The sequence below is a fragment of the Gymnoscopelus microlampas genome (genome assembly GCF_963454915.1).
Source record: "Gymnoscopelus microlampas genome assembly, chromosome: 22".
NCBI lineage: Eukaryota > Metazoa > Chordata > Actinopteri > Myctophiformes > Myctophidae > Gymnoscopelus > Gymnoscopelus microlampas.
This window is the reverse complement of record NC_139959.1, coordinates 31,892,187-31,916,793: the sequence shown is the minus strand read 5'-3', so window position 1 is coordinate 31,916,793 and position 24,607 is coordinate 31,892,187. Positions and strand designations below refer to the sequence as shown.

Here is a 24,607-nt window from a genome sequence, read left to right as displayed (position 1 = left end):
GGCCCCTTCCTTACTTACTTCACAGGTGTTACCAATGATACTAATTAAGGCTCTGTTCCATTTAGTGTGGCATAGTGGTTGTCTTATTTTACCCCCATAACTCTGAGAGTGCACAAATGGAACCAAATGGACCCTTACAGGTCCATTTGGTTCCATTTGTACACTCTCAGAGTTACACACCCACCATAAGGGGCCATTTGGGAACCAAAATGGAGTGTTTCTAGTGAGCCAACAAGCACGATATCAGCACCCTGACCAGAATGGAACAGAGCTTTCATTAGTATCATTGGTAACACCTGTGAAGGAAGTAAGAAGAGGCCCAATTTCTTTCCAATATGGCTGCTGTGCATAGAGCCTATTGTATGCTGATGTACTGTATGCTGATGCAGTGATATGTAGGGTTGTGAGTTCAAATCTCACTGTGACCAACGTATATATGTATGTGTATGTGTCTCCATCATCTCCTGGGAGCCATCATCTATATCTTCATCATCTTCCTCTACATAATCATCTTTTTCCATGCTTGGACCCTGTTGCCACATTTATTAACTTATTCATGTATTCATTTATTTATGTATCTATTTACTTATTATAGTGGGCTCACTGTGTGTGTGTGTGTGTGTGTGCGTGCGTGCGTGCGTGCGTGCGTGCGCGCGTGCGGGCTATGTTATTTTTTTCTTAAAGTTTTATCCCACAATTTTGTAACCCATTTTTTCGCCCAGTGCCAATTGTCTATGTAATCATGGGCGCTACACTCCCTCTGCCAGCCAAGGGAGAGCCTAGAGCCCGAGCTCATGCCTCCTTCAATGCACGAGAGCTAGCAAGCCAACCAGTTCCTTTCTCCTCCGTCAGGCGCCCCGGCTGACCAGGGGGAGGCAGTATAGAGACCAGTATTACTGCATGTTTTTGTGGGGGTACCTACCCTAGGATACACGGGGAGAACATGCAAACTCCACACAGAAAGGCCCTTTCGCCAACCCCACCTAGGGTATGGGCACTGATGACGCGGAGGAGAGAACACGCCCCCAATGCCCACAGCGTCGAATCGAACCCAGGACCTTTTAGCTGTGAGGCGACAGCGCTACCGTGCAGTCGGTTTTCTGTTTCTGTTGGTAGTCATGGTTGCCAGTTCCCACTTGATGTCATGTGGGAGTTCAGACTGCTCCAGACCATAATGAATAACTGATAGCTTGCATAATGTCTTCAGGCTAGGACTTAAATCTAATATGTACAGGTCATCAGCGGGTGTGTAGTCTGATTTGCATCCTCCAAAGATGATGATACGATCTCCCACCATGAGACAGCCCACCCCAGACATCCTACACGGGTCCTTCCCTTTGGGCTCAACCTGCTTCCAGGAAAAGGTCTCTTGACTGAATTTCCACAGATCATTGAAGAACTGGTTCCAGATGTTGCCACAAAATATGTACAGCTCTCCATTGTAGGCAAAGGCTGAATGACTCCTGCGTTCTCCTGTAAGAAGCTGTGCAGAAGGTGTGCTCAGCCAGCAGTTGGTCTCTGTGTCAAACACTCTGACGATGTTGCAGATGACCCCTGGGCCCCCATAACCCCCACATACAAACATATTTGTCCCGATGATGGTGGCAGAGTGACTATGTGAAACAGGTGGTGGAGTTCCTCTGGTGTTAATTAAAGACCAGACCATTGTGCTGGTGTCCAACTTGTAGATGGCATTAGTGTATACAGTCAGCTGGGTGTTGATTCCTCCATGAATATACATGACCTTCCTCAAGACACAGGCTGAGTGGTAGCACCTCTCCTCTGGAACAGTACCAGAAATATTGGGCTTTGACCATCTGTGGTTGTCAACATCAAATGAATAAAGAATGTTACAGTAAGGATGTCCCCCCCAGATGTAGACAATATCTTCTACCAGAACAGCTGTGTGGCCCCTGTGCACGCAGGGAACCTCAAGGTGACGTTTTCCTCTTCCATTTGTCCATGGGGGCAACTTCCTCCAGCGTAGAGACACTGTGTTGAAGATGTGAACTTCAATCTGGTCACTATTGTTCTTGTTACCGTATCCTTGAAATGAGTACAGCTTGTGTTCGACTACCACAGCAGCTGGCCAGTAATTCGTATAACCTCCTTTCAAATGTATCGTCCAGTGAAACATTTCACACACCAGCACCACTGTGAATCAGTGCAACTCATTTACAGAAGAGGTTGTTAGAAGGCAGGGTAACTTGTTTCCAGAAGTTGCTGAATGGTGTTGTGTTGCAAAATACAATAACGACATTTAAAAGGACAATTATATCTGATGCAATAATGATGTTGTGATGTCATTGCATGATGACATCTTTATATGGAATAGCTAATGATGTTACTCTGTCTATTTTAGCAAAATCTATGGATCAGAATGTTGTCAGTACTATGACATCAGTAATCCATGTTTGGGCATATTGAGATAAAGACTCTTATCTGTCTGAATTAATGACTCATCTGACAGGAGGGAAAATTATAACGTAGCTTTGTGATGCTCAGCTGGAATTAGGACCATGCTTATTAACATTCATTCAATAAAAAATTCCAGCAGCCTGTATGAGTCTGTCCAGTCTGTGCACTAGGAATATTTTAGTCATGCTACGTCAGTTGAACCATGCACATAAATTAGTTTACTGATTACTAGGGGTGTGGGAAAAAATCGGTTCGAATACGGATCGCGATTCTCATGTTGGACAGAATTGATTCTCAAAACAAAAAATGTATAATGACATTTTTGAGAAGAGGTAAGTTCTGGGCTGAATCGGGGTACAAATCGACTTTGAATCGGGAAAAAAAAAAAAACTCTTTCTTTAATTAAAGTATGGGGAATTGATTGGAAAGGTTATTTTACTTATTAAATACTTCCATATATGCTTAAATGGCTTTTTAATGCAAGATTTTGCACACAAATCGAATAATTTGCAAATAAGTCTTGAAAATATCCTAAATTTGAAAGTATATGCTGAGAACCAACATGTTCCTAATGTCTATAAAAACAAGAGGACCTGATTATCACAGAGGCAGACTTGACTGACTCGGATATAGAGGACTGAATTTGCTGTGCCTGGCCCCTGATGTGTCCCAGAACCCCTGAACCTTCTCCCTGACATATCCCTCCCTTGGCCTTCTCATACACTCCTCCTTTGTACTATCGGTCTCTATATTATTTTGAAAAGTAAAACTGAAATGTTCACCAATACAACAGCCTCCGTCTGCCTTCTGGGTCCCCACTTTCCACATAACTAACTCATCTTACTTGATAAACTGATCATTTGGTCCTGCAAACTCTCTCTGTCATATGAAACAAACTCATAAGTTAATTTTGACTTGGTGTATAAGAAGGTAAAACAAACAAAAACAAAACTAGAATCTGGCCACCAAAATGTTTTCTTTTATGCCTGCTCACAGTATTTTCTTATTTATGGAGTGATACATATAGATATTTAATATTCCCTCGTTAAAAACCTTTGACTAACATCTTAACACAATGAAATAAGAATGTTGACTCTGGCTTTGTCCAATGTTCCAATGTTGATTCTGGAAATGTATGCAAATTCGGGCATATTTTCCTATATAATGCCTAATTTGCATATTTAAATATACAATTTCAGAAAACTTGTAATACGATAAAGCATTGTCTTCATGTAAGTAATCAACTGGGGAAGTTTCATGGTGATAACTATTTCTTTAACTTTTTCACTTATCATTTATATAGGTGAAAATAACAAAATGTGTGATAAATATGAAAACGCTACTCCTGTGGAAAGGTTATCATATATTAACTTACTTATATTGACCCTATAAACAATTTAATACAGGTATGGTTTTGCCCACTCGTTTGATAATGAAATCTTGTCTGGCTCATGGACTATCTAGGCTGCCTCATTCACTAGAATGGGGAATCTCACTTCCAGCTGAAACAGAGTGACTTGTATTAGTTTATAATGGCATATGGTTATACATCACATTTCACAAGACATTGTACTTGTAGATAATATAAATCAATTGGCTGAAAATGCTTTAACAAGTCTTAACTTTATATTCAAGTCGCACTGTTCCAGTTGGAAGTGAGATTGGTGGGCCAAAGAGTACTACGGCCGTATGTCACTGATCACATGACCCCAACAATCAATTCTTCAGTTCTAGGCAACATAGAAAGGGGGAATGTTTTTCTTATTTCCACACAACAGCTCTAAGGTATATTATGACATGGTTCAATGTTGAAAATGAGTGATATTCCCCTTCCGTTCCAGACGAATGTTCAAAGTGTGGGTGAAAAGGTCGGGAACGATGCTTTGCCATCTCGGGTTGTTCAGTGTCACAAGATTTAGAATCACACATGCCACCAACCTGACTGTCAACAACAGACTCTTATTTCACTGTTTGCACAATTAATGTAAACATACAGACAAAGTAGCTGTCCTGTGGTAACATAGTAGATACAAAGCAGCAAGCTGGTGTGCAGGAAAATGTTTATGCGTTGCTTGGCAACAGTCCAGTCCGACAACTATTTGTGTTGGCGGAGCCAAATGCTTAAACAAACAAACAAATCATTATCCGCTGTTGCTTATTGCTGTTAAATAAATGGTGCTTGTAGAACTGTTACATACAAGCAATATCACACTTCGAGGAGGTCGTGCTGTGGCCGAGCGCCAAGCATAACCACAGCCGTCCTGATATTCAGTACAAACCGCACTCCACCTTGAGTGATATTGCTTAGATATCTTAATCTTAAATATCTCTCACACTGTTGTGAAATTCTCTACTCGTCCTCCACTACTGGGGCGATGTGAGCTTGAACTAATAGCAGTGGTGGAAGAAGTACTGAGATGTTTTACTAAAGTAAAAGTATAAATTCCACAATGTAGACATACTCAAAATGTACTTGAGTAAAAGTACAAAAGTATTGGCTTCAAAACGTACTTAAAGTACAAAAAGTAAAAGTACTCATTAAGCAGAATGTCCCATTTTACAAATTTTCAAAATGTATACAGATCTTTCAAAAATAGCAGATCTACAAGCTCACAACGCACCACGATGCGGCGCGTTGTGAGCTTGTAGATCTGCTATTTTCATATAGCCGAAGTATATATAGCTTGTAGTGGTTAATGCATGTTTTCTAATAATCTGAATCTAAGTAACTAGTAACTCAAGATTTCAAATAATTGTAGTGGAGTAACAAGTACAATATTTGCCTCTGAGATGTAATGGGGTAGAAGTAAAAGTATTGATAATTCAGTACTTGAGAAAATGTACTCCGTTACTTCCCACCACTGACTAATAGTCACTGTAAAAGGCCAACAAACGCAAACATGGCCCTCCTTGACCCCTCCGTGTGACTCACCAATCGACTGAGGACACACACGCTCTTCTGCACCGTTTCCCTGGTAACGTCGGCCAGCCGCACCTTCAGGCTCTGGAGGAAGAGGAGAAAAAAAAAGCCATCATGAGTACCGCATGTGACGCGCGTGACTCACGTCAGTCTTTGAACTTTCAAGGCACGGGAATTTTGTTTGTTTAGCATGTTTCAACAACAAGGCAATTCAATGTACTTTACACAAAACACCAAGCAAAGGAAAACACAATTACAAAATGACATTAGGACACAACAAACAAAAGTAGTAAAACATAAATACATTTACAGTCCAGAAGAGAAAGAAAAAGAAAAATGGTGGCAGCAGACCTGCACTTTTCTGGGAGTTTGTGCATAAAAACTAAATGCTGCTTCCCCACGTTTATTTTTGGGACAGAAAGCAGACCTTTCCCAGATGACCTTAGAGATCTGGATGGTTCACAATATCGTACGAGCAGAAAATTAATATTGGCCCTAAACCAATAACCGATAAGATTTGGCCCTAAATGTTATCTCAGGTACTAGTGTAAATATGTAGTTTTTTTTTGTTCTCTTGTTTGATCTCCTTTTCCACTTGTCCCCCCCCCCCCCCCTCTTCTTCTTCCTCCCCTTCTTCTTTCTATGGAAACAACGTTATGATGGGAACGAAAAATAATTTCACCCACTTTTACTTCTGTAAATCTGTGATGTGACAATAAACCTGATTCTGATTCTGAACCATTCAAAGCTTTATAGACAGACCAACAGCAGTATTTTTAAATCAATTATTTGACCCACAGGGAGCCAGTGTAAGGATTGAAGAACTGTAGTGATATGCTCCACTTTCTTGGCATTAGTAAAGACTCGAGCAGCAGAGTTCTGAATCAACTGCAGTCTCTGGATAGATTTTCTTTGGGGAGACCTATAAAGACACCGTTACAGTAGTCAAGTCTACTGAAGATGAATGCATGGCCATGTTTTTCTAAATCCTGCTAAATTCAGCTCATGACATGCCTTATCAAAAGGTAAACAGAACAATGAAGGCTGTTAGTTTAGTGATTTTTACATTGTTAGTTTTCTGTTAATGATAATGATGACTGCCATTATTCACAGGTGCACTAGTTGTTGTTCTTAGTGTCTCCACATGGATTTGAACTCGGGTCTCTTGCAAGGGAAACCAACCGTCTACCAGCCAGCCAAAGAGGAATTAGGCCTCAGCTGGAGTATTACATAAACTCATATCAGTAAGTCCTACAGTAGTTAAGACACGGCAAGTCTGGGCCTTTCTGTATGGAGTTTGTATGTTCTCCCCGTGTCCCTACGGTAGGTACCCTCACAAAAACATGCAGTAATCCTGGTCTCTATACTGCCTTCCCCTGGTCAGCCGGGGCGCCTGATGCAGGGGAAAAGAACTGGTTGGAATAACATGTTCCTTCCACGCGCTACGTCCTACCGGGGAAACTCCCCCCTGTCAGGTGATAAGAAGCGGCCTGCTCACTCCTTATGCATTGATGGAAGCATGAGCTCAGTTCTGGGCTCTCTATTCTTAATATTATTATTACATGAATCACATAAGTCCCATTTTATACTTTGGTGTATGACGGTGTCGCACGAAAATAGCCGATCTACAAGCTCACAATGAGTCCATTTTTTGTTTGTTTTTGGTTGTTGCATTTTTTAAATATTTTGTCTATAAAGACACGCCCAAAATAGGGACACTAGGTTGAAAGTGGTTAAATATATTATCATTAATATATTACTAATATTTTGGTATGATATTAAAAAGCAATATATGACATGCAAGACGAGGAGAACATTGGTTTGGGTACCAACCTTGGCTTCTATCTGTCGGTAGCAGGACACTCCGTACACACACTTCAGGTCTTCAGTCAGAGGGGGAAGGTGAAAATACACAGTGTCTGCAGAACAACCACATCAATAAAAAAATAAACAAAACAAGCCATTATGATCTGACGCTCATCAAATAGAAACAACAGAATCTTTAATAAGAAAGATGCATATCTGTAGATCTGAGATCATCCTCAGATTTCCTATTGTCCGTCTCTCCTACACCTTCTCTCCCACACTGTTTGTCTCTCAAATTTCCTACTGTCTGTCTCAATGAATTACAATGCAATTGCAAACAGAAGCATGCAAACATTCTAATCAGACACACTATCTTAACGCGACAGAGCTGCTGTGAATTTAAGCATGGTTAAATACAGAGCCACAACTAACATACTTAGACTTTTATTAGAGAATTGATTGTGGAACGAAGGATGACTATTAAAGACCGGAATATACACACACACGCGCACGCACGCACGCACGCACACACACACACACACACACACACACACACACACACACACACACACACACAGACACACACACACACATGCCCATTAAAGACAGGAACGGCCCCACACAGACTCATTGCTAACAGCCTCTGTGGAGCGGAAATGGAGTACACACATTGGGTTCGGGTTGAGGACATTGGCAGAGTGGTTTGTAACGTGGTTACAGGCTCCTATGGATGCTACGCACATGCAGCTACCAGGCCCAGAGATATTTTGCAATACAGCAAAATGTGGAGTGGAGTATTCATTTAACCCATTGAGACCTGAAGCCGATTCTACATGTCGTCTCCTAAATCTCAACAGTATTCTGAAAAACGTATGTTTCTATATCAGTGGTGCTCATCAAAATATATTGTTCCAGGGACCCCCAGAAGCAAAGATTTGAGTTAAAAACGGTTCGCTTTAAAATATATATTCGAAGATTTCCACACATTTTCACAATTTTTCAAAAATAGCAGATCTACAAGCTCATAGCGCTGCACTCGGTGCCGCGCTATGAGCTTGTATATCTGCTATTTTTGAATAGCCCAAAGTGTAAAATAATGCTTTTTAGCTCAAATCTAAAAATGACACAGTTCCAGGTCTTAATGGGTTAAAGTCATGATCTACAGCAGATAAAGCAAGATATACAGCAGATGTACATGCCCAAGCTTGTAGATCTGCCATTTCTCTTCGCCATACGACAAATGATATGTTAGAATAAAACTGTTATGATATATTCATTATATCTCTGCTGTCCGGCCGGAACCAGCTAACTCCAAAATGGTAATTGTTCAGGAAATGAAAAACAAAATATATTTTTTTCAGAAAATGAAGAAAACCTTATATTTTTAAAACAAAGCAATACTGCCTCATCAAACTTGGTATTGTGACTTTATATATTATCAGATACTTGCATGTGTCATTATATTATCACCACTTTACCCAAATCCAGCTCAAGTGGAGTTAGGAGGTTTTGTCCATCATTGATAAGAACAGCTGACAATGAATCTCAAAGCTCACAACACATCACAACGCATTGTGAGCTTGGAGATCAGCTATTTATGGTGTGCGCCATCCTCATATACTAAGTATAGATCAAGCTGAATACTGTACTTAAACAACTTTTATTTTAACATGCATTGGAAACATCCATGGATCTAACTGTTACCACTGTTGTTCTTCTACAGTTGAGTACAACAAACAATTCTGCCTCAATACTCAATACTAAATGTATTTAACAAAAGCAATCATGGCACACCAACAATAAATAAATGGCATATCAATAAAAAAAATACATTCATGAATAATAGAATCTGTAGCCTATCAAATCTGTAGCCTACTGCACTAACAATAACAACCACAGTTTCATCTATCCATCAACATTTTATTATTACACTGTTGTGTGTTGTGTGTTGCCTAAACCTTCCAGTCACTGGGTTGGTGAAAACACCCCGCAAAACGGTGACCAGAGCCGAGAGCAAATGACTGTTCACTTAAAGTCTCTGCTAAAGGTGGAGGGTAAAGCATAAATGCAGTCTGACATGAGTGATATTCAGTCACATCCTGCATATTGGTTTAACGCTGAAATTACACAGTGAAAACTGTCCAAATTTATATCTGACAATTGGTCAAAAAAAAAAAGTCTGAATTACGTTTTTTTAAATCTGTAGTATTTATATTTGACAATTGGCAAAAACCCTGTATATATAGTATGCAGCAGTGGAGAGCATGAGAGGAGGGGGGAGTTGTTTGTTTTTGACGGACAGTTTGAGGATCCAATGGAGTTGGGAGTTTTCATCAGAGGCGCTTTTCAATACTTTTCATAGGTTATTATAAAAAAAAAACTTTACACAGATGTAAAGGGGGTTCAATAGCATTGATTTATGAAAAAAAAAAAAAAAACTGAAAATGGAGTTAGCTGGTCCCGGCTGGACACCGACGATATAGGGCTTAAGTAGTTACTGAGAGAGTTACTGTATCTGTGTGACTAATACCAATAGTAAAAAAAGATAATGTCACAACCAGTGTGAAGCAAGCAGTGCCTTACAGTACACCCAGGTGTTGCAAATACTGCTAATTAAAGATCAAAACAGGCTACTGCTGTCTCTATCCTTCTCTAGTGTAATAGTTGAAGCAGTTTATGCCATACTCATACATTACAAACATACAAGCAGAGGTGGAAAATGTTGTATGTACAACATTTTCCACCTCTGCTTGTATTATGTACATTTTAAAAGTATCAATACTGCAATGTAGAAGTACTCTGCTACTAGTAAAAGTCTGGAATTCAAAATTTACTTGAGTAAAAGTACAAAAGTATTGGTATTAGAATGTACGTAAAGTACCAAAAGTAAAAGTACTAGACTGTTTGAAAATAGCAGATCTACAAGCTCACAACGTGCCGCAATGCGACACGTTGTGAGCTTGTAGATCGGCTATATTCAAATAGCCTATAGGTATAAAATAGGGCTACAGTGGTTAATGTATGTTTTATAATGTAGTAATTTACAACTGAAAAGTAACTAGTAACTAAAGTTTTCAAATAATTGTAGTGGAGTAAAAGCACAATATTTGCCTCTGAAATGTAGTGGAGTAAAAGTAAAAGTATAGACAATTGGATATACTCCAGTAAAGTAAACAGACCTCAACATTTTTACTGAAGTACAGTACTTGAGTAAATGTACTTAGTTACTTTACAACACTGCATACAAGCACCAAGTCAGATACAAAAGTGGCTAGCAGCGCTTAATAAATACAGCAAGAAGTATGGCCTTATAACCCCCCCTTTCTTGTACAGCTCCCGGCGATCTCTCACGATCTCTTAAGCAGACATGCTCCTTGTTCCTGTCACTGCCTGCTGTCTCTGCAAACAACCGCACTGCAGAGGGAGGTTCCTGGTGTTGCTTTTTATGAGTCAGATTATAGAAAAGACCCAGTGTGTGGACTGCATGCGTCAAGCAGCCTTCAGTCCAGGCCTCACACGGCTGCAGTGATGGGAACACATTACCAGTGGCTCCAGGGATACTTGTGATAGACATCATCGTGCTGCCGTGGCTTTGAGCACGATTTTTAAACATTATCTACATGTAGTAGTGTAGGGTTATTAGCAGCCATACCACTGAGCAGTCTAATGTTTGTTTTTGTTGAGCCGAGTGAGGTGTTTATACTTCTAATTGAGATTTACAAATTCTGCCATTTGTGAAATCATTTCGGTTATAAGCCCACTTGTTTCTATGATGGAAGAGCAAGTTCAAATGTTACTAACTTTCCGTGGTTTTGTCGGCTCCGAGGACGCTATTGTTAAATGAGTTTCGGTTTGTTTCCAGTGGGAAGCGAGAGCACTGATGTAAATCCCGCCCACTACATTTGATTGGGTAAAGCGTGGCCTGCTTCCTGATCTGAAGGCACGCCCACTTGTAAGCTAACGCGCACACGTTCTGAACGGGGCTCCAGACAGATTCAGTAGCGCAGCTCTGAATCTGTTCTTGAGAGATTACTATACACGCTATTCCTGGCCACGCCCCCTACTGGTATGCGATTTATCTGTGACGTCTGTGACGTGTGTTTGTAACGGCTGTTATTAACAATGCAAGAGAAATGGAAACATTCATACAACACTCATCTGATAAAGGCGCATGTTGTGAGGATCTACAGTGCACACCTGGGAGGATGAAATGACGAAATAGCCCAATAGGCTCCATGCACAGCAGCCAATATTGGAAAAGAATTGGGCCTCTTCCTTACTTCCTTCACAGGTGTTACCAATGATTCTAATGAAGGCTCTGTTCCATATAGTGTAGCACAGTGGTTCTCAAACCTTTACAATTTCAAGGAACTCCATAACTCTGAGAGTGTACAAATGGAACCAAATGGACCCTTACGGGTCCATTTGGTTCCATTTTTACACTCTCAGAGTTACACACCCGTAAGAGGCCATTTATAACCCCCTCAAGGAACCATGAGGGTCCCTGGACCCCAATGTGAGAACCACTGGTGTTTCCAGTGAGCCAACATGCACAATATCAGCACCCTGACTCTGTTTGACCAGAATGGAACAGAGCCTTCATTAGTGTCATTGGTAACACCTGTGAAGGAAGTAAGAAGAGGCCACATTTCTTTTCAATATAGCTGCTGTGAAAAATATTTACTCCATAGCCTATAGGGCTCTATAGGCTATGGAATGAGCATTATTACGTTGCCTAGTCGGAGCGCAGTTGGATTCTCCGCAAATCTATCTTCTCATTCGATGGAGATAAAACTGGGAAAGATTTTATAGGCTGACAGTTGTCTTTTCCTATAATAGCTCTTGTGGACCGTTCGATATTTATGGGAGGGGGCCACTGGAGGAAAACAGGACGGGGTAAATCACAAGACATCATATCTTTGTCGAGTACTTTACTGTTCCTACTGTCATATCCACTGGAAATCACTGGATGAGAATGATCAGATAAATCCAAATGTAAACAATGAATGGTCTTTATCTGGCCTTTTCACTCGTGTACATTATCAATTCCATACATGGGTTACTGTGTGACGTGATCCAAGGTCAGTAGTGACTTATACCACAGGACAGTCACATGAACGCTGACTGTGACAGCCACAACATTCCAGCAAGTGACAGATCCAAATAACCGTCTTAAACTACACATTTGCACGCTGGTGCCGTGAACCAAAAATAGCCTGTGTCTTATCTGTTCAAACACGGTCGGCCACGGTTTCAATTGTAACCCTTGACTTTAACCGTCTAAGCGTTCATTTTAGACTGAAAGGGTCAATAAGGTTGTCAGCAGCAACAACACCGCAGCCTGTCAGTGCACTGACTGCAGTCGAGCCCTTTTACTCAACGTAAAAAATGTATTTCAGAGATGACACTATTTGTATTTGTGATGATGATACTAATGAAGGCTCTGTTTCATTTCATGTAGCACAGTGGTTCTCAAACCTTTCAATTTCAAGAAACCCCATTACTCTGAGAGTGTACAAATGGGGACATTTAGAACGCCCTCAAGGAACCATGAGGGTCCCTGGACCACACTTTGAGACCCACTGGTGTAGCAGAGTGAGCCAACACGAACAATAATATCAGCACCCTGACTCTGTTTGACCAGAATGGAACAGAGCCTTCATTAGCATCATTGGTAACACCTGTGAAGGAAGTAAGGAAGAGGCCCAATTTATCTCCAAAATGGCTGCTGTGCATAGAGCCTATTGTGTTAGCACAGACGCTCGGCCAAGCTGCATGCACCATGGACATACAGTATACAGAACATTAGAACCATTGCTATTATCATCAGATACAACATTGGGTGGTTGTAGTGACTGATTCACACATTGTGTGTGAGCCTGTACCAAAGACCAAAGGATCAAACCCATAAAGTTGCAGTTATGTGATCTGTGCATTAGCTGCTGAAGGCCACCATTGAGACACCCCTGTAGTGATCATCAGTAACAGTGTTGTTGTACCTTCTTGGTAGTTGTGGGCGCCGTCAGGAAGGCACAGGAAAGGCAGGTACTTCCACTCATCTGGAACAGAGTTACTGTCATGACCCTCATCTGGAAGGAGAGGCGGGTACGAGTACTCCACCTGAGGAGGAAAAACATGACACCGTTTAGAAAGGCTTTCAAAAGTCAAATGCACCACTCACTCACACACACACTCACACACCTCGTATTTTACGTTAGCCTGATGACATAATGATAAGAGAAGTTGCCTGTAGGCATTAGTAAAGGAAGTAAGAGTGAAGCATTAGACCACAGACACTAAACCAGAGAGCTCCATTTCTCCCCCAGGAGTTGTTGAGAGCTTCTCGTTTTTCCAGTATTTCCAAATCCATCTCTGTCTCGCCTGCACAGCTTGCCGTTTTTATCATGTCACTTTGTATTGATAAGATTTATTGATACGGCTGAGGGTGGATGAGGGTGACATGTACACACAGGTCTAAAACGGAATCTGCATGGTTTCCTTTCAAAACAAGTTCAATCTAAATCTAGGTCAAATTGTCTTATTCAACCTAAATCCAGGTCTAATGCTCTGATTCAACCTAAAACTAGGTCTAATGCTCTGATTCAACCTAAAACTAGGTCTATTGCTCTTATTCAAACTAAAACTAGGTCTAATGCTCTGATTCAACCTAAAACTAGGTCTAATGCTCTGATTCAACCTAAAACTAGGTCTAATGCTCTGATTCAACCTAAAACTAGGTCTAATGATCTGATTCAACCTAAACCTAGGTCTAATGCTCTGATTGAACCTAAAACTATGTCTAATGCTCTGATTCAACCTAAACCTAGGTCTAATAATCTGATTCAACCTAAACCTAGGTCTAATAATCTGATTCAACCTAAAACTAGGTCTAATAATCTGATTCAACCTAAAACTAGGTCTAATGCTCTGATTCAACCTAAAACTAGGTCTAATGCTCTTATTCAAACTAAAACTAGGTCTAATGCTCTGATTCAACCTAAAACTAGGTCTAATGCTCTGATTCAACCTAAAACTAGGTCTAATGCTCTGATCGATGGGAAGAACTACATGTAAGACAGATGAGATGGTAATGTAAATATTGGATCCTTGCTTGGATCCGTTATTTCCCTGACATTTCACCATTGTATACTGTATGTGTAAAAACAAAAAGAAGGAACAAATGAATAAAAGAAATACTGAGCTAGATGTAGATGTCATTGTAGCATGTTCAATGTAGCATGTCATTGTAGCATGTTCTTTTTCTCTCTCCCCACTCTTCTTTCTACGGAATTTAACGTTGCGATGGGAGTGTTGTACAAAAACGAATTTCACCCACTTTTTTACCTTGTAAACCTGTGATGTGACAATAAACCTGATTCTGATTCTGATTCTGTATGACATTGATTGTCTAGCCTACCATGCTGTGTCTAATATGCAATTAGCCTACTTAGACAAGTCATGCTGGGTTTAATGGCCCATAGAATAATGGATAGATAGGATTAGGAAATAAGCAGCCTTCTTCCATGGATTCAGCACACCTTGCTGGAGGAACTGATGACACTGGCACTGCCTGCCCATGCGTTCAACACATCACCTCAATACAGACTATCTCTATCCGTTTTAACAGAGAGGAGCCTACGGTATTGAAAATCATACCTTCGGGACTTCTAAATACCTTGCATACCGACCAAGCCCAGAGCTGCCACGTTGAAAATCAGTGGTGGAAAAAAAATCTCAAATGTTTTACAAAGTAAAAGTATCAATACTGCAATGTAGAAATACTCTGTTACAAGTAAAAGTCTGGAATTCAAAATGTACTTGAGTAAAAGTATAAAAGTATTGGCATCAAAATGTACTTAAAGTAAAAGTACTCATTTTGCAGAATGTCCCATTTCAAGTTTTCAAGTGTATAACATTTTTTAAAAATTGAAAAATATTTTGAAAATAGCCGATCTACAAGCTCACAATGCGTCGCGATGCGACGCATTGTGAGCTTGTAGATCGGCTATTTTCAAATGGCCGAAATGTATATAGGGCTTAAAGTGGTTCATGTATGTTTTGTGATAATACTCTGCAAAAAAGATAAAAATCGGCAAAGTAACTAGTAACTACATTAGTGGAGTAAAAGTACAATATTTGCCTAAGACATGTAGTGGAGTAAAAGTAAAAGTATTGGAAATTGGAAACACTCAAGTACAAATACCTCAAAATGGAGTTACTTTACACCCCCTGTTGAAAATGAGAATACAGTGAAAGCGGATGAGACAGGACAGTGAATGTGAGACAGTCAGCTGTTAAACAGGGCCACAGATGACACAGCTCTCTGCTCCTACATCATGTGACTGGGAGTCCTCGACTCAAGAAACAATAGCCAGGCTCATGCTTAATTTACGCTTAAAGCCGTACGATGGTGTCGCGCACCCAAAACAGCAGGTCGTCAAGCTCACAACGTGTCACCGATGAGACGCGCTGTGAGCTTGTAGATCGGCTACTTTCGGCACGCGCCACCGCCATACGACGAAGTGTAAATTGCGCTTAATATTTCCAATCTCTCAACTGTCCCAAGCTCTTGTACCTAAAATAATAAGCATTCTTATCTTTTTAGAGGTTTAGGGAAAACATGAACAGCGGAGTTAGCAAAACTGCAGAACCCCACACCCTAATGCTGGATAGGAAGCAGTGGTGGAAAGTAACTAAGTACATGTACTTAAGTAAAATTTTGAGGTATTTACTTGAGTATTTCCGATTTCCAATACTTTTACTCCCCTACATCTCAGAGGCAAATATTGTACTTTTACTCCACTACAATCATTTGAAAACTTTAGTTACTAGTTGAAACTAGTCTAGTGAAACATACATTAACCACTTTAGCTTTATTTTCTACATAGGCTATTTGAATAATATATTAAAATATTTGAAAATAGCAGATCTACAAGCTCACAATGCGTCGCAACGCGACACGTTGCAAAATGAGCTGTTTTTATAAACTAGATTTGTTTTGGTTTTATTCACTTGGATTTGTTGTGGATGCTTTATGAGACACCTAACTTTGATATCATATTATTGTCGATGTCGGTTGGAAACCGTTTATCGGTTACTTTTCAGGAAGTGGAAAAAAGAACCTGTGTTACAATGGATCCATTGTAGTTATTATTAAGTCACAACAAGCTATTGTTAATAATCTACACTGGTTCAATATTTATAAAACCCACAGAGACACTTTCTCCGCTTTCACATTTACTTATAACATTTTTCTAAAATAGCAAAACATTGCCGTTGTGGGCTTGTAGATCGGCTGTATGCTACTGTAGTTAGTATGATGAAGTAGGGCATTACTTCACGAAAGAAAACATAAAAAGTTGAAATACGGAGATACAAGGTTTCTGCCTAACAGCAACGATATATGCATTTTAACTATTTCAAGACAAGTTCCCAAAGGATTTGAACTGTTTTTTATGATCTTTCGGGCTATATAGGAGAGTCTGTCGTGTTGGAATACAGTCTACAACCTACTTGAGGAGATATTCTTTAACCGTGAATTGTTAAATATGATTTAATCCATTAACACCTGAAACGTATTCATGTCAAGGACCCCTAAAATTATATGTATTTGGCCACCGACCCCCATCTCAAAATATTTAGTTCCAGGACCCACTAGAAGCAAAGATTTGAGAATACATATCTATATATTCAAAGATTTGCACACATTTTCACGATTAAAAAAAAATAGCAGATATACAAGCTCATAGCACTCGGTGCCGCGCTATGAGTTTGTATATCTTCTATTTTTGAATAGCCAAAGTGTAAAACAATGCTTTTTAGCTCAAATAAAAAAATGACACAGATGAGTTCCAGGTCTTAATGGGTGAACAGGCTTTGTGCTAGAACTTGCTAGAACGCGTTTTAAAATAAATGTGAGCAATATAACGATACACTGCAAATAATATACAATTTATGTTGTGTTCTTTTTAAATCAAGTCTAACCATCCAGCACTCAACTGTCATGTAACATCAACACATGTCACATCTCGACAGCATGTCTGTCATCATACGTACACGCTATATGTACTGTAGTTATATAAGGGGATATGTAAGACTGTCTCTGGGGGGTCTGTGAAGGATAGGCAGCAGGGGACAGAGAGACAGTGGTGGAAGAAGTAGCCAGTTATTTTACTTAAGTAAAAGTATCAATACTGCAAAATACTCAGTTTCAAGTAAAAGTCCGGAATTCAAAATTTAGTCCAAAAATATTGGCATCAAATTGTACTTAAAGTACCAAAAGTAAAAGTATTCATTATGCAGAATGTCCCATTTCAAGTTTTCAAATGTATACAAATCTTTTGACAATAGCCGATCTACAAGCTCACAATGCGTCGCATCGCGACGCATTGTGGGCTTGTAGATCGGCTATTTTCAAATGGTCGAAATGTAGGGCTGAAGTGGTTAGCGTAGGTTTTGTAATAACAACCAAAATCTACAAGTAACTAGTAACTACAGTTTTCAAATAAATGTAGTGGAGTAAAGGTATAATATTTGGATCCAAGATGTAGTGGAGTAGAAGTATTGGAAATTAGAAATATGAGAGAGAGAGAGAGAGAGAGAGAGAGAGAGAGAGAGAGAGAGAGAGAGAGAGAGAGAGAGAGAGAGAGAGATTTCATCGCCAGCCCAGGAACCCAATCTTGCGATACCTCACACACAGGAGGCCATTTGGCAGATATCAGATAACGTCCGTCACCGGAGGGGAACCAGACTATTTTACCTGAACCTAAAAGCCAAATGATGATGATAGCCACTCCAAACGCTGCCAGCAGACTGCTCCACGGGTCATATTCGAGATATCATAAAATACCACGTCTTCTCTGAAGATGAGGGCTTTTCCACTTTGTTCACAGTGGAGAGGAGCATGTGTGGTGGTCAACCAAACTACCCTTTTGGGGGCTGCTAGTGCTAGGCCAGTAAGGCCACTGGGTGGGCACTCCTAAATAATGGCACTTTTATCTCGGACAAAGAACAACAGCTGCGTTTCAAGCAGCATTGAAAAGCCTCTGAAACACAGTCTCTTCCATCTGTTAACAACACAGACAGGTGGAGAGCCGCAACAAAAGGAGGACAGTGTCTTTTGTCTTGCTTTGGGGACAAGAGATAAGAGATAAAGATGAAGATAAAACCGAACTGACGATATCCTGCGTGATTCAGCAACAAATACAGTTAAAACCACATTAACTACGGCATTCCTATTTTGGGCAAATATTCAAAAGTGTTCCAAAATAGAAGAACTAATGTGTCACACCGCGGCGTGTGTTGTGAGCTTGTAGACGGCTATTTTTTTCTACTTATAATAGGAAATAGGGCTAATATAGGGCCTACATCCATAGGATGTGAAGGCATCAGCCTTATGTTCCCTCAGCCCTACCCCTACTTCTCTCAGGGTTAGCAATTAACCCGAAAATATATCACAACCGATATTTAGAGCCAATAACCCACTTAACTTTAGAACGGGATAATTGATTTTTTTGGGGATACTTTTGGCTCTGCCCCCTCAGCCAAAAGTACACCCTGCGTGTGTCATTGATCACATGACCTCACTCAATTATCCAGTTATAGGCAACATAGAAGGGGGTGGGGACTTTTTTTCTTATTTCCACACAACAGCTCTAAGGTGTATTAATTAAAGACATAGTTCAATGTTGAAAATTAGTGGCATTTCCCTTTAAGGCCAGTCCACAGTGATTCACGACGTAACTCCTTGCAACATGCAACTACAGCACTATCCCCAAAGGCAGTTGCAAGTAGTTGCATTGGTGTGGACTGGCCTTAAAACTGTTGTGTCGCAAGGAGTTGCGACTAGCTGCATTGGTGCAGTCTGGCCTTTAACCCTTTAAGACCGGGAACGCATCTGTGTCATTTTTAGATTTCTTTGGCTATTCAAAAATAGCAGATCTACAAGCTCATAGCACGGCACCGAGTGCCACGCTATGACCTTGTAGATCTTCTATTTTAGAAAAATCGTGAAAATGTGTGCAAATATTTGAATATATATATATTTTTTAAAAGCTCAAATCTTTGTTTCTGTTAAGAAGGTGAAAAAGCCGATATACAAGCTCACAACGCATGCGTCGCGAGCTTGCAGATCTGCCATTTTCACTGTTTTTCTTTGCTTTTATATTTATTATATAATCGTTCATTAAATCGCAATCGAGAGCAACATTTTAAATAGTTATGATGTTGATTTGAAGTGATATTGGCCAGCCCTCGCCGAGAGAACACAGGATTTGATGGACCACACTCCCGGATATAAAACACATGCAATAAACATACACACACACACTTTCCCTAATTACCCAGGGGTGAACACACGGCCGTTGTCTCTGTCATTATATCTGTTCGGGGTTCTGCTTCACTTGACAGGGAGACACTTTAGAGTTAAACTATAAGCCTTGGAAAGCAGCTTTTACAGACATAATTACACAGTAAACCTCAATTTTTTTTGTTCAATGGCCGGCTGTATATTAATTAAGGCCACTAGGCCAGTGAAAAAAAACAACAACTGATCAAGGGCTTTTAAAGGCCTTAATGTGAAGTCTTCACTGTTCACATCCAGGCTAAAAGAGCCGGCTCGTGTTTCTAATCAAAACAATGTGTTTTATGGTGAATAGATGAACGTGCCAAAACATCTCCTTACATAACTGTATGTGTGTGTGTGAGTGGGCTCGGGGGAAAACACTTTGTGTGTGCACTCGAGCGTTGCCCAGTTGTCTTAATGTGTTGTGCACAGCATTGTCCTCTTCAACAGGGGGTCCGGGACCACCTTGGGAGTCCTCAGAGTAACTACAGGGGGTCCGCCAAATCTTTGTGTGATGATGGGGAACATTAGACAAAAATAGCAGATCTACAAGCTCTCGTTGTGAGCTTGTAGATCGGCTTATTTTCGGTGTGGAGGAAAAAAGTACAGAGCCAACAGTCAAGTTGACTATATTGAGGTTTTAAAGGGATAGTTCACCCCCAAAATGTATTTTTTCCTATCGATTACACACCCTATGAAGCCTTGAATTCATGGAATGCGACAAAAACTAAAACATCTCCACGAATTCATGGCTTCATGGGGTGTGTGTAGTTGATAGAAAATAAGTAATTTTTTGGGTGAACTATCCCTTTAAAAGGTTAACTGTCTGAAAATACACATTAACACGAATCCAACATTAATAGAAAATATAATGCATGTCAAACAAGTCTATGAAGACATCTATGAAATATATGGAAAAGTTTCATCTGCAACACAGTTTTATACAATATGTAGTGTGGGGGGTCCCTGGTTAATCTCTCTCTCTCTCTGCTAAGGGGTCCTTGGCCTGAAACACGTTGAAGACAACATGTCTAATCATTAGACAATAATGTATGTGTGTGTGTTGTTCAGTGCATAGCAGTGTGCACACAGCGTGCACAATGAACCACACCAATGATCCGTCTCCTCTCAGTGCACTCCTCTTTGGTGTCATGAGAGCAATAATAATGAATTACCATATTAACCCAATAAAAACCGGGAACGCATCTGTGTCATTTTAAGATTTCTTTGGGCTATTCAAAAATAGCAGATCTACAAGCTCATAGCGTGCACCTGTATATATCTGCTATTTTTTGAAAAATCGTGGAAAATTTGTGAAATCTTTTTTAACTCAAATCTTTGCTTCTGGGGATTCTACGAATGTTTTCTAAAATAGTTTATTATTATTATTTTATTTTTTTTCACAGATTTGCACACATTTTCAGTTTTTCAAAAATAGCCAAAGTATAAAATACTTTTCAGAAATGTCATAGATTCATTTTTATTGATTCTTCCAGACATAGGCTATATGTCAGGATCGATCAAAAATGAGTCTATGTCTTGATCCAAGGCTAATAATATCACTTATGTCAGACTCGAGAGATGTTATGATTGTGAATTTGAGCTTCCCATCATAAACAGTGGTGGAAAGTAACTAAGTACATTTACTAAGTACTGTACTTAAGTAAAATGTTGAGGTATTTTTTTCTTTACTTGAGCATTTAAAATGTTCAACACTTTTACTTCTACTCCACTACACCTCAGAGGCAAATATATGGTACTTTTTACTCCACTACAATTATTTGAAAACTTTAGTTACTAGTTATTTTGTAGATTTTGATTATTATTGCAAAACATACATTAACCAGCTTCAGTCCTAAAAAAATGTTTTCTATCTATTTGAAAATAGCAGATCTACAAGCTGATGCATTGTGAGCTTGTAGATCTGCTATTTTCAAAAGATTTCTATACATTTTTGGAAACTTGAAATGGGAGATTTCTGCATAATGAGTACTTTTACATGGCAGTACTGATACTTTTACTTAAAGTAATTACTGTGAGTACTTTTTTCCACCCCTGGTGTGACATAATGAAAGAAAGATCCCCATGTTTTATTTACACCTCACACGACCTCAGCAATACGGCTGATCACATCAAACCACAACACAAGCTATGCTTGTAGATCAGATATTAGATTCATAGTTTCACAGACCAGACAGCAGACTAACTAGCCTTGGATCAAGACTATCAGAGATGTATTTGATCGATTTAAAAATCGATCAAATACATCTCTGGATAGTCTTGATCCAAGGTTTTATTTACACCTCTATGCTTGTAGATCAGATATTAGATTCATAGTTTCACAGACAGACAGACAGACAGCAGACCAACTAGCCTTCCCAGGCTATTACAGACCTACCATGACATTATTATTAGATCTCCTAGACCTACCTGACAGCCTTTCTTATGGTGGAACCCAACCACCACTATGTGCAGAACCGGACCCCTGTCTTCTTTACCATGAGCCTCCATGGCAGAGAGGTGTGTGGGTGATGATTTGTAGATCAGATGTTTAGATCTGGTGTGTGTGTGTTGTGTTGTGGTGAATCTATGGCAGGAACACAATCCAACGCAACTGGACGTCTCTTCCGCTTCGTCCGCCTTCCATGCACGGGGTAATTCTTTTTGCCTTAAGCACAAGGCACCACTGTTTACACAGTGGTGGGGGAAAAGTACTTTAATACTATTTAATACTATTGTTTAAATAGTGTAATACTATTTAAACAATAGCAGATCTACAAACAATAGCTTAATACTATTTAAACAATAGCAGATCTACTTGCTATTGTAGATCTGCTAGCTTCAAATAACCAAATGGGGCTGAAGTGGTTCATGCATGTTTTGAAATATCTAAATCTACAAAGTAACTAGTTACTAAAGTTTTCAAACAATTGTATTGGAGTAAAAGTACAATATTTGTGGCCTGGGCCGCAGCGTGGCGGTCCAGGCACCTTAGTCTGGAATGCCAGCCTGACAGCGTGTCGCGGGTTCGACTCCCGATCCCGACGACCTTTGCTGCGTGTCACCCCCCCATCTCTCTCCCCATTTCCTGTCAGTCTACTGTCATCTATCAATAAAGGCAAAAAGCCCAAAAAATATCTTTAAAAAGCAAACAATATTTGCCTCTGAGATAGTGGAGTAACATTACTGGAGTATTGGTATTTCCAATTTCCAATACTTTTAAAGTAAAAAAAATAGCTCAAAATTGTACTTAAGTACAGTACTTGAGTAAATGTACTTTCCCCCACTGACTATGTGTCAGCCGTGTTGAACTGTTAAACCACTTTCAACCTGGCGTTCCTAATTTCTGTATGTCATTATTGACTAAATTATTTCCCCCGAAAATCATAAACAAATATTTTAATAAATAAAATATGGAAAATAGCAGATCTACAAGCTTAGAAATCAGGCATATTGTGGTGAAGATATACTGGGCTAGAGTTCTTGAACGCTGATGTCGAAAATATAAAATTAGTTAACATAAACGTTTGGTCATGTAATTGTTTAATCATTTTCACAGTTATTATCGAAGGGAATTACATACAATATTATATCGAAAAGCAAATTTAGCAAATGTTAAGGCAATAAAGTACCCTACGCGAACTGTCATAGAAGTGAAACAGCCTCAAAAAGTGAAGAAAACATAAAATAAAAAAAGCTTGATTGTTTAGAGTGGATTTAGTTGCACACAGAGGTTGTTTTATTAATCATCAGTGGTGTAAAGTAACCAAGTATATTTACTCAACTTACTCAAGTACTGTAAAATGTTGAGGTATTTTGACTTTACTCGAGTATGTCCAATTTGCAGTACTTTTACTTCTACTCCACTGCATTTCAAATAATTGTAATGGAGTAAAAGCACAATATTTGCCTCTAAATGTTGTACTTTTACTCCATTACAATGATTTGAAAACTTTAGTTACTTTGTAGATTTAGATTATAATACAAAAGGTACATTAACCATTTCAGCCTCATTTACATTTCGGCCATTTGAAAATAGCAGATCTAACTTACAGCTTGTAGATCAGCTATTTTCACAAGATTTTTATACATTTGAAAACTTGTGAAATGGGACATTCTGCATAATGAGTACTTTGAGTGTGTAAGATTACAATAAGTACATACAAAGGTAGCTCTTTTGACGACTACTGTCGCCATTTATTATGATTTAACATTTAAATTAAAAAAAATAACATGTTTATGATGTAAAATACACATGATTTGAACATGCTTGAACAGTTGGCATGTAAGGCCAAATATTGCTACAAAACCTGTAGATATCCAGTCATTATGGGCATGAACAAGAAGTTGAAGGGTAAATGTAGGTCTGATAATGATGCACTGTGCATTTTCAAATCATGTATATAGGCTTTTTATAATAGGCTCTATTCACAGCAGCCATATTATGAAGACATTCACAGGTGTTGCCAATGATACTAATGAAGGCTCTGTTCCATTCTGGTCAAACAGAGTCAGGGTGCTGATATTGTGCATGTTGGCTCACTGGAAACACTCTGCTACACCAGTGGGTCTAAAGTTGGGGTCCAGGGACCCTCATGGGCTTCCAAATGGCCCCTTACGGGTGTGTAACTCTGAGAGTGTACAAATGGAACCATTTATTGGTTCCATTTGTACACTCTCAGAGTTATGGGGTTCGTTGAAACCACTGTGCTACACTAAATGGAACAGAGCCTTCATTAGTATCATTGGTAACAGCGTAACACCTGTGAAGGAAGTGATAAATGGCTGCTGTGCATAGAGCCTATTATGCTTTTGCATTTTGGAAAGAAATAGCCAATGTAACATAGAGGGTCCCACACTGTTTAGTCCCACACAGTTTACTCTTCTTGTAGATCCATGTAGCCTAACTAACAAGAGGGATGGATTGGTAGGACATCTTCATATTGAAATGGTTAGCAGTGGTGTAGAGTGAAAATAGCCGATCTACAAGAAAATAGCAGATCTACAAGCTCACAATGCGACGCATTGTGAGCTTGTAGATCTGCTATTTTCAAAAGATTTTCATACATTTGAAAACTTGTGAAATGGGATATTCTGCATAACGAGTAGCCTACTTTCTA

The 24,607-nt window shown here is 39.5% G+C and overlaps 1 protein-coding gene across 1 annotated transcript in view; it reads right to left on the bottom strand.

The window, feature by feature from the left end:
• Positions 1-22,073, bottom strand: part of avl9 (AVL9 homolog (S. cerevisiase)) — a 54,670-nt gene extending 32,597 nt beyond the window's left edge. Inside the window, exons 1-4 of the mRNA XM_084048850.1 lie at positions 21,918-22,073; positions 13,144-13,264; positions 7,172-7,257; positions 5,351-5,422 (exon numbers count right to left, since the gene is read on the bottom strand). Coding sequence (XP_083904976.1) covers positions 5,351-5,422; positions 7,172-7,257; positions 13,144-13,264; positions 21,918-21,998 — 360 coding nt within the window. The 5' untranslated portion in view covers positions 21,999-22,073. The remainder of the gene's footprint in view (positions 1-5,350; positions 5,423-7,171; positions 7,258-13,143; positions 13,265-21,917) is intronic.
• Between the last annotated feature and the right edge of the window lie 2,534 nt (positions 22,074-24,607).